This window comes from Cotesia typhae, unplaced genomic scaffold (genome assembly GCF_013202065.1).
Source record: "Cotesia typhae breed Kobodo isofemale line unplaced genomic scaffold, CoteBio_Ctyphae contig_11, whole genome shotgun sequence".
NCBI classification, from domain to species: Eukaryota; Metazoa; Arthropoda; class Insecta; order Hymenoptera; family Braconidae; genus Cotesia; species Cotesia typhae.
Window position 1 is genome coordinate 5527717 of NW_027423711.1, and position 12773 is coordinate 5540489.

The 12773-nt window shown below is 35.5% G+C and overlaps 4 protein-coding genes across 5 annotated transcripts; 3 read left to right on the forward strand and 1 right to left on the reverse strand.

The window, feature by feature from the left end:
• Nucleotides 1–157: 157 nt before the first annotated feature.
• On the reverse strand, nt 158–3129 carry Tango6 (transport and golgi organization 6). Its single transcript, XM_074241282.1, has 2 exons — nt 2969–3129; nt 158–2864 (listed from the first exon to the last, which is right to left on the reverse strand). Exons 1-2 carry the CDS (start codon nt 3009–3011, stop codon nt 217–219), a joined length of 2691 nt encoding a protein of 896 aa, XP_074097383.1. The 5' UTR covers nt 3012–3129; the 3' UTR covers nt 158–216.
• Nucleotides 3130–3393: 264 nt separating this feature from the next.
• LOC141526397 (uncharacterized) lies at nt 3394–5219 on the forward strand. Its single transcript, XM_074241415.1, has 5 exons — nt 3394–3623; nt 3709–3799; nt 3879–3930; nt 3993–4187; nt 4298–5219. The coding sequence occupies exons 1-5, from the start codon at nt 3559–3561 to the stop codon at nt 5152–5154; spliced, it is 1260 nt and encodes a 419-aa protein (XP_074097516.1). The 5' UTR covers nt 3394–3558; the 3' UTR covers nt 5155–5219.
• Nucleotides 5220–5360: 141 nt separating this feature from the next.
• LOC141526334 (mediator of RNA polymerase II transcription subunit 15-like) lies at nt 5361–8737 on the forward strand. Of its 2 annotated transcripts, XM_074241314.1 has the most exons (11): nt 5361–5587; nt 5660–5910; nt 5990–6077; nt 6161–6212; nt 6315–6503; nt 6565–6845; nt 6915–7257; nt 7440–7598; nt 7665–7950; nt 8027–8129; nt 8192–8737. In XM_074241314.1, exons 2-11 carry the CDS (start codon nt 5849–5851, stop codon nt 8519–8521), a joined length of 1893 nt encoding a protein of 630 aa, XP_074097415.1. In that variant the 5' UTR covers nt 5361–5587; nt 5660–5848; the 3' UTR covers nt 8522–8737. The 2 variants fall into 2 exon arrangements, with proteins under 2 accessions (XP_074097415.1, XP_074097407.1); XM_074241306.1 differs by having other exon boundaries at nt 6565–7257.
• A 381-nt stretch (nt 8738–9118) lies between these two features.
• LOC141526327 (mediator of RNA polymerase II transcription subunit 15-like) lies at nt 9119–12574 on the forward strand. The gene is made up of 9 exons (XM_074241296.1): nt 9119–9368; nt 9626–9713; nt 9799–9850; nt 10005–10181; nt 10404–11213; nt 11309–11464; nt 11548–11842; nt 11919–12021; nt 12084–12574. Exons 1-9 carry the CDS (start codon nt 9307–9309, stop codon nt 12411–12413), a joined length of 2073 nt encoding a protein of 690 aa, XP_074097397.1. The 5' UTR covers nt 9119–9306; the 3' UTR covers nt 12414–12574.
• Nucleotides 12575–12773: the final 199 nt, after the last annotated feature.

Consider the following 12773-nt stretch of genomic DNA (forward strand, 5'->3'; position numbering starts at 1 on the left):
AAATTATCAAGTGTCTGCTGTCTTCAGTATCACTAAAATTTTTTTTTAAATAACAGAGGAATTTATTTTAATCCAATGAAATAAATTAACAATCATTAAAAAAAAAAAAAAAAAAAAAAAAAAAAAAAAATTAAAATTTATTAATAAAACACAAAAGTTTAGAAAATAATAACTTTATTAATAAAAATACTTACAGTACCATAAAACTTTCTAAATCTAAGAAATCAAATAAATATTTTTTTGCAGCAAAGGTTTGGCGTATAAAAACTCCCTAACAATATCATCAAGTTCCTCGAGCGTCAATTGCGCATGAAGCCGAAGCACTTGATCATTATCATTATCCCTGAGAAACTTAAGCGCCCTGTAAACCGGTAGCAAATCCGAGCCCAGATCCGTGAGTACATCCTTGCCAAGTCCTCGAATGAGTAAATTGATAACCAAGACCCCAGCTCTCCTGCACTCTTGCTCGTCTGTCTCAATGATCTTCCCAACGCAGTAGAGCACTTCCGTGACAGTGTGCCCCAGCTTGAATCCTAGCACCCTGCAAAGTTCCCCTAGACACGAAAGACTGGACACTCGAACCATGCTATCTTTATCCCTGACTCCGCAGAGGAATCCGTTGATCAGGATATTTTTATACGCCGGCGCCATGTCTCCTAGTCCTTTCGTAGTCTTAACCAATATTTCTCCTAATTTCGCTCTATTTTCTGCCGCGATGTCGCGTTCTGCCATGTCAATAAACTCCTGGACTAAAATTTCCACAACATCCCTCGGAAATTTCAAAGCCATCGCGCATAATCCGTTAATAGCCGTCAAATAGACAAACGAATCTTCGTCTTCAAGATTCTTCCTGAATAAACAGAGCACCAGGTCCTTTCTGTCAATCGCTTGAGGGTCAGAAGTCTCAATCAACTTAGTCAGAGTCATCAACCCGTGCGCCCGAACTGGCAGCAATGGATCCGCGAGATCCTGGAGCGCTTTGTCAAAATTCTCTTCTTTTTTATTAACATTCAAGTCTTGGAACCTCGGAGCAGCCTTTCCTTTCAATCTCACCACCTTACAAAGCTCATTAATCAGCTCTTCAAGCCCCGATCCCGAAAATTGCTCCTTCTTCTTCTGTAAGAAGCTCACCAGCTTCTCAAACGGGCCCCAGTCCTCCGGTCTCTCGTCTAAAATAACCTTAACCAGCATCAAGCTCGCGTAAATCAACTCATAGTTGTTAGAATCCTCAAACAGGGCCTTAACAAAATTCAATAAGGGCAAGGGTGTCTTCACCAAGCCGCGCTGAACTCCCTGGACACTCGCGAGGTTTATCAGCAGTTTCTCAGCGACCAGCTGCTTCCAGATGTCATCTAACAGGTCTTCCTCGTTCCTCAAATAATCATTCCTTTTAGAAGCCTGAATAGTTTGATTGGTTAACCAGTTAAGTAAATAATTAAGTAGGACTGTTGACAATTCTTCATCCGGTCTCACTAAATCTAGGATACTATCTCCAATTTTTTCAGCTTTTTCCTCTAATTTTAATTCTTTAGTTTTTTTACTGACAATTTCAACACCTCCAGAGGAGCCTAATCTGTAAAACAGCTGCGGTTCTCCACTGTGAAGGAATAATTTAAATAAATCTTCCGTCAAATTTTCCTCTTTCAGCAGCTGGATCAATAATTGCCGGACTTTGGACTTGAGAAGCAGCGGAGTCGAGTGGATTTCAACGTGCAAGTAAAAAAGAGGCAGAGAGATGTTTTTTATCAATTCAACAGGTAAGTACTTGCATTTAGACTGAGGCACGAAGCATTTCACCAAATTTTCAATGCACTCTTCAACTTGAGCCTCTGTTTTAACAACCTCAAGATCAGTTTTATCTTCCAGATTTTTTTTACTAACATTCAGAGCTGAGGTGAATACTTTTATTATCTTCTCTGCGCAAATTTCAGGCTGAACTTCGTGGAGCGTAGAAATTAAAGCATTAGCGATTACAGCTGCGTATTTTATATTTTTAGAAGCTAGAATTCTTAAAAATTGCTTGCAGATTGAGTCAAAGTAGTTAGAATCGGTGGAAGAATTTGCTACCAGCCTGGAGATGGTCTCCAGTTTCTGCCAATGGAGTCCCAGGTCAAAATCCTCGCAAGTGGCGTTGATGAGGGACATCACGCCATTCGGGAGCTGGATCAAGTCTATCAGGAAGAGCCTGGTGGTCTTTTTCAGCCAGTTGGGGGCCTTCTCCAGGCCTGAGAGCACCATGAGCTCCTTCATCATCAGGGAAGTCGGGCAGTTGTCGATAAGGGTCTTCAGGAGTACTTTAAACTCTCCCTGGTCTGAGGAGAATTTTGAGTACTGCTCTTTGGTCATCAGCGAGGAGTTGTCTTCCGAAGGCTTCACCAAAGGTGCGAAGGCCAGTTGGAACAGCGCGCCGACCACCGGGCCCAGGTGAGCGAGAATTGCAGGGCGCAGGGATATTTCTTCGTAGCAGGAAGTCAAAGTTCGGGTAGTTAAGTCCAGGCGCTCGTATTTCTGCGAAGATGTTAGAGATTCTGGAGGAAGCTTTGGGGCGTTGCGGGATAGCTTAGTGAGACCGACTCCGATGCCTGAGAGAAGGCAAGGGAGGATACCGAGGGATATTGACATCTCAATCGCTGCCTTGACGCCTCGGTACTCGCTTACGCTCATGTAGGTCTTGCTTTTTGAGAGAACTTCGGTGTTTAGGGTTCGGAGAATGCACAAAATTGTTGATAAGTACTCACGACGTGGGGAATTGTCCGAAGATTTTTGTTTTTCAGCGGCTAGGTCGAGCTTTAGGTTTTCTGGCAGAAGCTCTGAGACTGTTATCAGGATGTGAGTTAGTTTTTCATCAATGTCTTTTAATTCGTCTGAAAAATTAGAATATTTAATCATTATTAAGTTTGTTTAATAATTAATAAAAAAAATTTTAGAATTTTTTTTTTATAAATTTAATATATAAATGTGACATTACTTGTTTTGGTGACTAATATATTTAATATTTTATGATAATCCATCTTGATAATTAAATAACACTCTGTATAATATTTAATATAATTTATTTATAAAATATATAGAATATTTCTTTCAAAAACAAAACAAATCTAGGATAAATTTTGAAGGTTATGTTTTTTATTGTTGTTGGTGATCTGTCAATTGCGCATGTCAGATTTAACTGGTTAGTAATGAGACTTTAATTAGCTACTGTTTTATAAATTCATACACGCCAGTTTTAATTTAAATTATATGATTACAAAATTAAGATTTATAATTTTTAAAGATACTTTTTAAAATCACTTTGAAGGATTACTTTATTAGTAATGAGTGGTTGGTGAATTCAAAGTTTTGCAGTTGGCGCCATACGTCACGCATGTCAAGTAAATTTTTTTTGATTGAATTTTCTTGGTTATGTTTTTGATCTAAGCGCAAAAGCGCAAAGCGTTAAGCTCAATTAAAATTCAATAATAAACAATAATTAATAAATATAAAATATAAAAACAGTCTGAAAATTTTTTTACATAAAAAAAAAAAAAAAAAAAATAATAAATAAAGAATTTATTTAAAATGGCAAGTAATGATGATGGGTACTGGGTTACCCCTCTATTTAGAGAAGGAATGATGATAAAAATGTAAGTACTTCTGTCTATTATTTAATTATTTATTAATTTATTATTTGCTGATAATAAAATAATAAATGATTGTTTATTTTGACAGAGATGAAGCTCAACATCAGAGTTATGGAGCTACACTAGCCAACTCTACTCTAGAAACAGAAAATTTAATTTTCAACCAGTCGGCATCTAAAGTAATTTAATTATAATTTATAAGTTACTAATTATTTTAATTATTTAATAATAATAATAATAATAATAATTTATTTATAGGATGAATATACGAAATTTATCGATTTGTTGATCATGTGTATAAATAAAAAAAGTGAGTATAATTTTTTTTGGTTACAATCTGACAGCTGATTAATGAGATTTTTATTTGTTTAGATTTTAATGACATTACTGAGCCTTGTGGATCGTTATCTGTTTCTGCAACGAGAGACTTTATCAAAAATTTAATAATTGTCATTGATTTTTTTGATGACACTCAAGGTGATACATTTATTGAAAATGTAAAAGCTATTGCGTCTTCCAGTCATCAAGAGTTTGGTAATGAAGTTTCTGTAAATCACCGAAATAATAGTAAGTTAATTTTTTTTTTTTTTATTAAAATAATTTTTTCTACCATAAAAATATTTTTAATATTCAATCAATAAAAATTATATTAAAATTATGAAATAAATTTTATCTAGCATCTCCAAGCAACGAAGATCAGTATACAGAAATCGTAGAAACAAATGAAATAAATGCTCCAATATCCCGAGTGTCTTATAACTCCTCAGACGAAGACAATTTCCAACCTCTCACACCAGAAGGACCTCTAACGCCGACTGCCAACAGGTCGCGATCCCGAGAATCTTCATCTGAGCAAGAGCAGAGCCAAAATACGAGAAGAACCGACCAAGAAAATATTCCAGAAGACCCCAGCACTCAGATAGAAATAGAAGAGATAGAATTGATCGATCCTGGAGTCGAGGGTTCTCCAGGCTATCAAGAAAACCCCATGAACCCGATGGAGCACGAGCATGGATTAATGGAGTTCATGAACCAGAAGCTGGACTCTATTGAGAATACCATGAAGTTGTACACCGACGACCTGGGACAGATAATCATAAACAATGTCAACGGGAATGTCAACGTTAAATTCGATCAGTATAAAAACAGCCTGGACACTGTCCGCAGGGATTTAAAACGACAGACCAAGCGCCTGGAGCGCATTGAAAAGGAACTCAAGCTTCGCTACCTGGTCGTCTACGGAGTTCCCGAAAATGAGAGCAATTATTTGCAATTAGAAAAAATCGTTTTGAATATTATTAATAAGGAAGTTAAAGTTAGCTTGCTGCCGAACGAAGTCGACTCTATCAGACGTATTGGAAAAGATATTAAAAAACCCCGGCCGATTGTCCTGGGGTTGACGACCCTCCGTAAGAAGATGCTGATCTTGAGGAACAAAAAGTTATTAAAGCACTCCTCTGTTTCTATCGAGAGTGACTTTGTTAAAAATACAACGGAAATTCGTCGAGGGAAAGATCTTTCTTTATTACTGTAAAATAATAGATAAATAAGTATATTTTTAAGTAGATTAATGAATAAAAAGCTGAATTATGACCATAAGTGCTCAGGGAATATTTATAATTATTTATTATTCTATATTTATAAATAGTTTATCAATTTATACATTTTATTGTATTTTGTAATGGTCCATCAGTCTTATGCAATTTTTTCATTTATCATTATGCGTTTATTAATTTTTTAAAATTATTATTTTTATTTTTATTAAGAATTCTTGAGCTAGTACTTTTTTATAGTTACTATAAATTTGAATAGTGCGCGCCTAAACTTTAACCAATAATAAATCATGGCTCTTTTTTTGCGAGTTTCGACCTTTGACTAACTTCAAGACATTCATGTATTTTAATTTATCGAATAAAATATAGATTTGAATGCATGAGTATAGTGTGTGTGTGTGTGTGTGTGTGTGTGTGTGTGTGTGTGTGTGTGTGTGTGTGTGTGTGTGTGTGTGTGTGTGTGTGTGTGTGTGTGTGTGTGTGTAGGTGTGAGTATTTATTTGTCAGTTGTAATCGGAGTGTGTAGTAATAGTAGTGAATTGTATTATCTAATTTATATACGTGTAAATAAAAATAAATCTAAATAAATATTCACTAATAAATAATCTTCAATTATTTATTATTTAACAATAATAAATAATAGTTAATTTAAGTTAGTAAAAAAAAAATAAAAAAATGACAACTGAGGAAACTTCCTGGCGAACTCAGACTTTCCGTCAGAGTGTTGTGGCGAAAATGTAAGTTTTTATTTATTTATTTATTTATTTATAGTGCAGAAGCAATTTAATTAATTAATTAATTGTTTATTTATTAAAGTGAAGAGGCTGTTCAGAAAAGTGGAATGTCTCCCGCGAAAAACAGCATTGAAATGGAGAATCATGTTTTCCAAAAAGCAAAAACAAAGGTTAGTCTATTTATCAACAAGTATTTTTTTATCACTAAAAAAGAATAAATAAATAAATAAATAATTTTTTTTTATTTTATTAGGAAGAATACTTGGCGTTTATTGCCAGGTTGATATTGCATGTCAGAGAAATGGGTAAGAATTTTAAATTAAATATTATTATAAATGACTAGAAATTTTATAACAATTAAATTATTTTAAAGAAAATATTTAATTATTAAATTTATAAATAATTAGATACACGAAAAAATGCTGGAGTTGCTGCAGCAGGTGTGCAACCTGGAGCACAGGGTATACCAGATCCAATCGGAGCACTGCAAACACTAGCTAGACAAGGAACTGGGAACAATAACCAGGTGATGGGTATGGCCGGAGGACCGAACCCTCAAATGGTTCCACAGCAAGCTGCTAACGCTGCCAGCAATCGTGAGTATTATTAATTTACATCCTCGAAGATCATGATAATAAACTCTGTGAATTTTTTCAGTGCTCCAAAGTTTGAACCAACGACCGGGAGTTAATCCTGGAGTGGGTATGAGCATGCAAAATATGCAAAACAAAATGTCTGGAATGGGAATGATGGGAGGACAAGCTTCCATGGGACATTTAGGACAGATGCAGAGCATGCAAAATGCCCAGATGATTAATCAGATGGGTCAGATGTCTGGTGGGATTAGTCAGCAGATGAATCAGATGGGTCCCGGGCAAATGGTCAACCAGATGGGACCTGGACCGATGACTGTTGGACAAATGCAACAAACTATTCCTGTAATTTTAATTATTTTATTTAATTTATTTTTATTATTCATCATAATCAAAATATTTATTATTCATCAGAATCAAATGCAAGGACAGATGCAAGGACAAATGACCAACCAAATCGGCGGGCCCATGAACACCGGAATGCAATCAGTACCGCAAACGATTAATCAAATGGGTGCTGCGCAAATGGTCCAACAAATGGGACACTTGCAAAGAAAGCCTGTCGAGATGATGAACGCTGGGTTTCCTGGTCCAAGGAATGTTACGCCCAATCAGTTTCTAAGACAGAGTCCCTCGCCCTCAGCTCCTAGCCCTGCCAGTCTTGGAGCTCCGACGAATAATCAAATGGTTGCTTCACCAGCGCTTGTTCCTTCGCCAAGTCCCCAACATCCTATGATGGCCGGACAAAGATCTATTGGTATTGTTCATTGTTTATATTATTGTAATAAAACAAAATTTTATTTATTTATAGCTTACAACTCATGGCAGTCACATAGTGACTCCAAGGTTGCTAGTTTATTGTTATTACTATCAGTACATTTTATGAGTAATAATTTTTTATTGTAAAATAAAAATTTTAATATTTATTTGCTTGAACAGGTATGGCACCTTCTCCAAGCAGTTCTTTGAACACTCCGGCTGGCATGGGAGTTACTCCGAGTCCTCAGGAAGATCAGGCGTATAGAGAAAAAATTAGACAGCTCAGTAAATATATTGATCCTTTGAGAAGGATGATCACTAAAATGGGAAGCGAAGGCAGTGAGTGAATTTTATTTAAATTGAGTTTTTATTGTACGACAAATTAAATAATAATTTTTATTGCAGATATTGATAAGATGAGTAAAATGAAAAAATTACTAGAAATTTTATCGAATCCTACAAAAAGAGTTCCATTGGAGACTATAATAAAATGCGAAGTAGTGCTGGAAAAAATGGACCTCAAACGGGGAGAAGGAAGTGTTGGACCAGTGGTAACGTCGATGAAAGAACACCACATTTTTACACCGCTACTGGAAGCTGTGAGTGCGAATCTCCAGAGCCCGATGGCAAATCACACGCTCCAGAGGACCTTCGGGCCCTGCTTGGAAGCGCTTTTCGGTCCGGAAATAAAGTAAGCGGCCTTGAAAAGTATTTTTTGAATTTAAACCTAGAACTCTTATTAATTATTAATGAATAATTTTATCCAGGAACTTACCACCGCCGCTGAAGAAGCAGAAAGTCGAAGAGTCTGCTAGCGAGATTCCGGACGTCCTCCAAGGCGAGATCGCTCGCTTGGATCAAAGATTCAAGGTAAAGCTCGTTTAAATATTTAAATAATTACTTGGAATAATTAAATGTAAATGTTTTTGCAGGTGAGTCTGGATCCGGCTCAGCAGAACGGCTCCAAGTGCATCCAACTGATCTGCTGGCTCGACGACCGACATCTTCCCTGTGTTCCTCCAGTCTCGGTGACCGTGCCCTTGGATTACCCTCTGACGCCTCCGCGCTGCGTGATGGCTCCTCACGAGTACACCACCGCGTTTCTCAGCGCCGTCCAGAAAGCTCTCACTGCCAGAATTACCAAGTTACCGCGACGTTTCTCCATCTCGCAGCTTCTTGACACCTGGGAGATGAGCGTCAGACAAGCCAGCGCTCCCATTCAGACTTCCGTTGCTGCCAACGCTGAAATTATTGGTCTATAATTATTTTAATGATAATTTTTATCATCACCATTATCACTTTGATCACAAATTAGTCAATTAATTGTATATTTATCTCAATTGTCAAATTTAGAATCTCATTTTCAAGTATTTAATATTATTACTATTTATTTTAGAGTAATTTTTGTTCCTTGACGTTATGTTCATGTCCAAATTTGCTCAATTTAAGAAACTAATCTAATAATTATTTAATTTATTTATTGTTTTTTTTTTTTTTTTTTTTTTTTTTTTTTTTTTTTCCATGAAATTTTCAAAAATTGTAATATTTATTTAATATTTATTAAAATACCTTCATGTAAATTATTTGTAAATTACTAAAAAATAATAAAATTTCAAATTATTTATAAAATTACTGTTATTAATTAACCTTAATTGTAACTAACCGAGTAATTAAATAATACTGAAGTTATCAGTCAGCTGTCAATTTAAAAAAATTTCTGATGTCTGTCAACTTCAGTGTCATTTAATTAACCAAAAAAAAAATCATTTGAAATTTCTTTAATTCGCGCCAATTATTTTTTTACTTTTACTTTCTCTCGATTTTCTCAGCTCCCAATTACAATTCGAGGTTATTTCACAGAACCTTGATAACCTTGACTTATTAGTTTGCTCCGTTTGATACGTCACCTAATTCGACGTAATTTTGTGTAATTAAATATGATTTGACGGAAATATATACTAATTTAAAAACTGTGTAAAATATTATTAAACAACAAATTAATATTTTTCTGAATATTTATTTATTTAATAATTACAAGTGAATAACCATGGCTACTGATGACAATATGTGGAGGACCCAGCATTATCGCCAGGGAATAATTGCCAAAATGTAAGTTATTATTTTTATTTTTTATTTAATTTAATAAAACTCCAATCAGTTGACATCTGACAATTTTTTAAATTTTGTTATAAATTTATTAAATAAAAAAAGTATTATTAAAAAATTTACATTTATAATTTTTTTAATCTCTAGAAATTAAGTTTTTTATAATTTTTATAATTTTTTTAAGCCTCATTTTAATTATTATAAAAATCCAAAAAACTGACAGATGTCTGATAAATTTAATATTATTTTATTTTTTTTAGAGATTCAGCGTTGCAAAGCTCGGGAGTATCTCCTATGAGAAATAGCGCTGAGATGGAGAATTACGTCTTCCAGAAGGCTAAAACTAAAGTAAATATAACTCTGAGTAATTGTTTTTATTGACAGTAATTGGATAATAATGATAATAAATTATTTATTTTTACTCCATTTACAGGACGAGTATCATAATTATGTTGGGAAAGTTATTTTATTTGTCACAGAAAGTCGTAAGTATTATTTTATTTTTGGAGCTGTCATTTTTTGTGGTACTAAAGTTAAACATTTAAAAAATTTTTTTATTTTTTTCTAAAAAATTTTAAATGTTGACTAACTTAATTTTCATAATTTTTATTTTTATTGACTGTTAAAAAAAAATTCCAGACAAAAAAAGTGCAGTAGCAAGAGCAGGAGGAGCAGCTGGTGGTCAAGATCCAATGGGAGCACTACAAACTTTAACAAGACAAGCAACAGGTAATAATAATCAAGTAATGGGTATGGCTGGAGGACCAAATCTCCAAGGGATGGTTCCACAACAAACTGCAAATGCTGCCAGTAATCGTGAGTGTATTTTTATTAATTTTCCTTTTTTTGTATGATATTAAAGTTAGCAGTCACTTTATAATTTTTTAATATTTCTACATATCTATATTTTTTACTTATTCTTTTTGTTAAAAAAAATTCTAAAAATTATTAAATATCTGCAGAATTAATTATTATTATTATTATTATTATTATTATTTTTTTTTTTTAAGTTCTAATTTACAAAAAAATTTTTTTCAGTTCTCCAGAGCTTTAACCAACGTCCAGGCGGTCCAGCGGTGGGAATGAACATGCAGAACATGCAAAATAAGATGTCAGGGATGGGGATGATGGGAGGTCAAGGTTCTCCGATGGGAAATATGGGACAAATGCAGAACATGCAGAACCAAATGAACATCCAGAATCAGATGAACCAAATGTCAGCAGGAAACATCAACCAGCAGATGAACCAAATGGGTCCTGGACCAGGTCAGCAAATGGGCCAAGTAAATCAAGGAAAGGTCAACATGCAGCAGCAGCAGCAGCAGCAGCAGCAGCAGCAGCAGCAGCAGCAGATGAACCACTTACGTCAGGAGAATATGCAGCAGATGAACATGAACCAGGCGCAAATGGGACAGCAAATGCAGGCCAACCAGATGCAGCAGAATGTCCAGCAACAAATGCAAGCTCAAAGACAGCCCCAGATGGTTAATCAGATGGGAGGAGCTCCTGGGGCTGGGAATATACAAGGTGGATCACAGAATATTAATCAGATGGGCGGCGGGCAAGTCCCTGGCCAGATTAATCCTCAGCAACAGATGCAGCAGGTCCAGCAGATGAACCAGGCTCAGCAGATGGGGCATATGCAGAGGAAGCCTGTGGAGATGATCAACGCTGGGTTTCCTGGACCGAGGAATGTTACGCCCAATCAGTTTCTGAGGCAAAGTCCCTCGCCGTCGGTACCTAGTCCCGTTGGGCTTGCTGCTCCACCGAGCAATCAAATGATTCCTTCGCCGGCTCTTGTACCTTCCAGCCCTCAGCACACTATGATGGCTGGTCCTCGTTCTGTTGGTGAGTTTACTTTCTTAACTATTGACGTTTTTAAAGATGTAAATATCATAAATATATAAAAATTAATTTTTTTAATTACAATAAATTTATTTTAGGAATGGTACCATCACCCAGTGCGTCTTTGAATACTCCGTTGGGTGCTGGGGCTGGTTCTCCACAAGATGAACAAGCGTACAGAGAAAAAGTTCGACAGCTTAGTCGATACATTGATCCGTTGAGAAAAATGATTGCCAAAGCGGAAAGTGATGGAAGTAAGTATATCTTATTTAGATAATTAATTAAAATAATGAAAATTTAAGAGTTGTAATAATTAATTGTTATTTTTTGTGTATAGATAATGATAAAACGAGCAGCAACAAGATGACGACTTTGTTAGATATTTTATGTAACCCCTCGAGGAGAGTGCCATTAGAAACTCTACTAAAGTGTGAAACAGTCCTGAAAAATATGGACCTAAAGCGTGAAGCTGTTAGCAGTGTAGGCCCAGCAGTTACACCCATGAAAGAACACCACATTTTCACACCGCTATTGGAAGCTGTGAGGACGAATCTCCAGAGCCCGATGGCGAATCACACGCTCCAGAGGACCTTCGGGCCCTGCTTGGAAGCGCTTTTCGGTCCGGAAATAAAGTAAGCGGCCTTGAAAAGTATTTTTTGAATTTAAACCTAGAACTCTTATTAATTATTGATGAATAATTTTATCCAGGAACTTACCACCGCCGCTGAAGAAGCAGAAAGTCGAAGAGTCTGCTAGCGAGATTCCGGACGTCCTCCAAGGCGAGATCGCTCGCTTGGATCAAAGATTCAAGGTAAAGCTCGTTTAAATATTTAATTAATTACTTGGAATAATTAAATGTAAATGTTTTTGCAGGTGAGTCTGGATCCGGCTCAGCAGAACGGCTCCAAGTGCATCCAACTGATCTGCTGGCTCGACGACCGACATCTTCCCTGTGTTCCTCCAGTCTCGGTGACCGTGCCCTCGGATTATCCTCTAACGCCTCCGCGCTGCGTGATGGCTCCTCACGAGTACACCACCGCGTTCCTCAGCGCCGTCCAGAAAGCTCTCACTGCCAGAACTACCAAGTTACCGCGGTGTTTCTCCGTATCGCAGCTTCTTGACACCTGGGAGATGAGTGTCAGACAAGCCAGCGCTCCCACTCAGACTCCAGTTTCTTCTGCTACCGTTCTCATGGGCTTATAACTCCAGCGCATTATTTATAATTATTTAGTTATAATATTTTACTTAATCTTTGTGGAATTTTCTCGATAAGAGTTATCCACTTTAATTTTTTAATTGTACATTTAATTAATTAATTTTATCAATTGAAATAATGTATTAAAAAAATTGGAAAATTTTTATTATAATGCTCTTCTATATATTATAGATATTTATTTAATTAATATATATATATCAAATATATTAATTAAATAAGTAATTATTTTTTAATATACAGACTTATTTTTTTTTATAAAATATTTTTAGATCAATTGTAACAATTTATTATTTTAATACATTTACAACGACTGGATGCAGATTAATATTTTTAAATTATAGTATTTT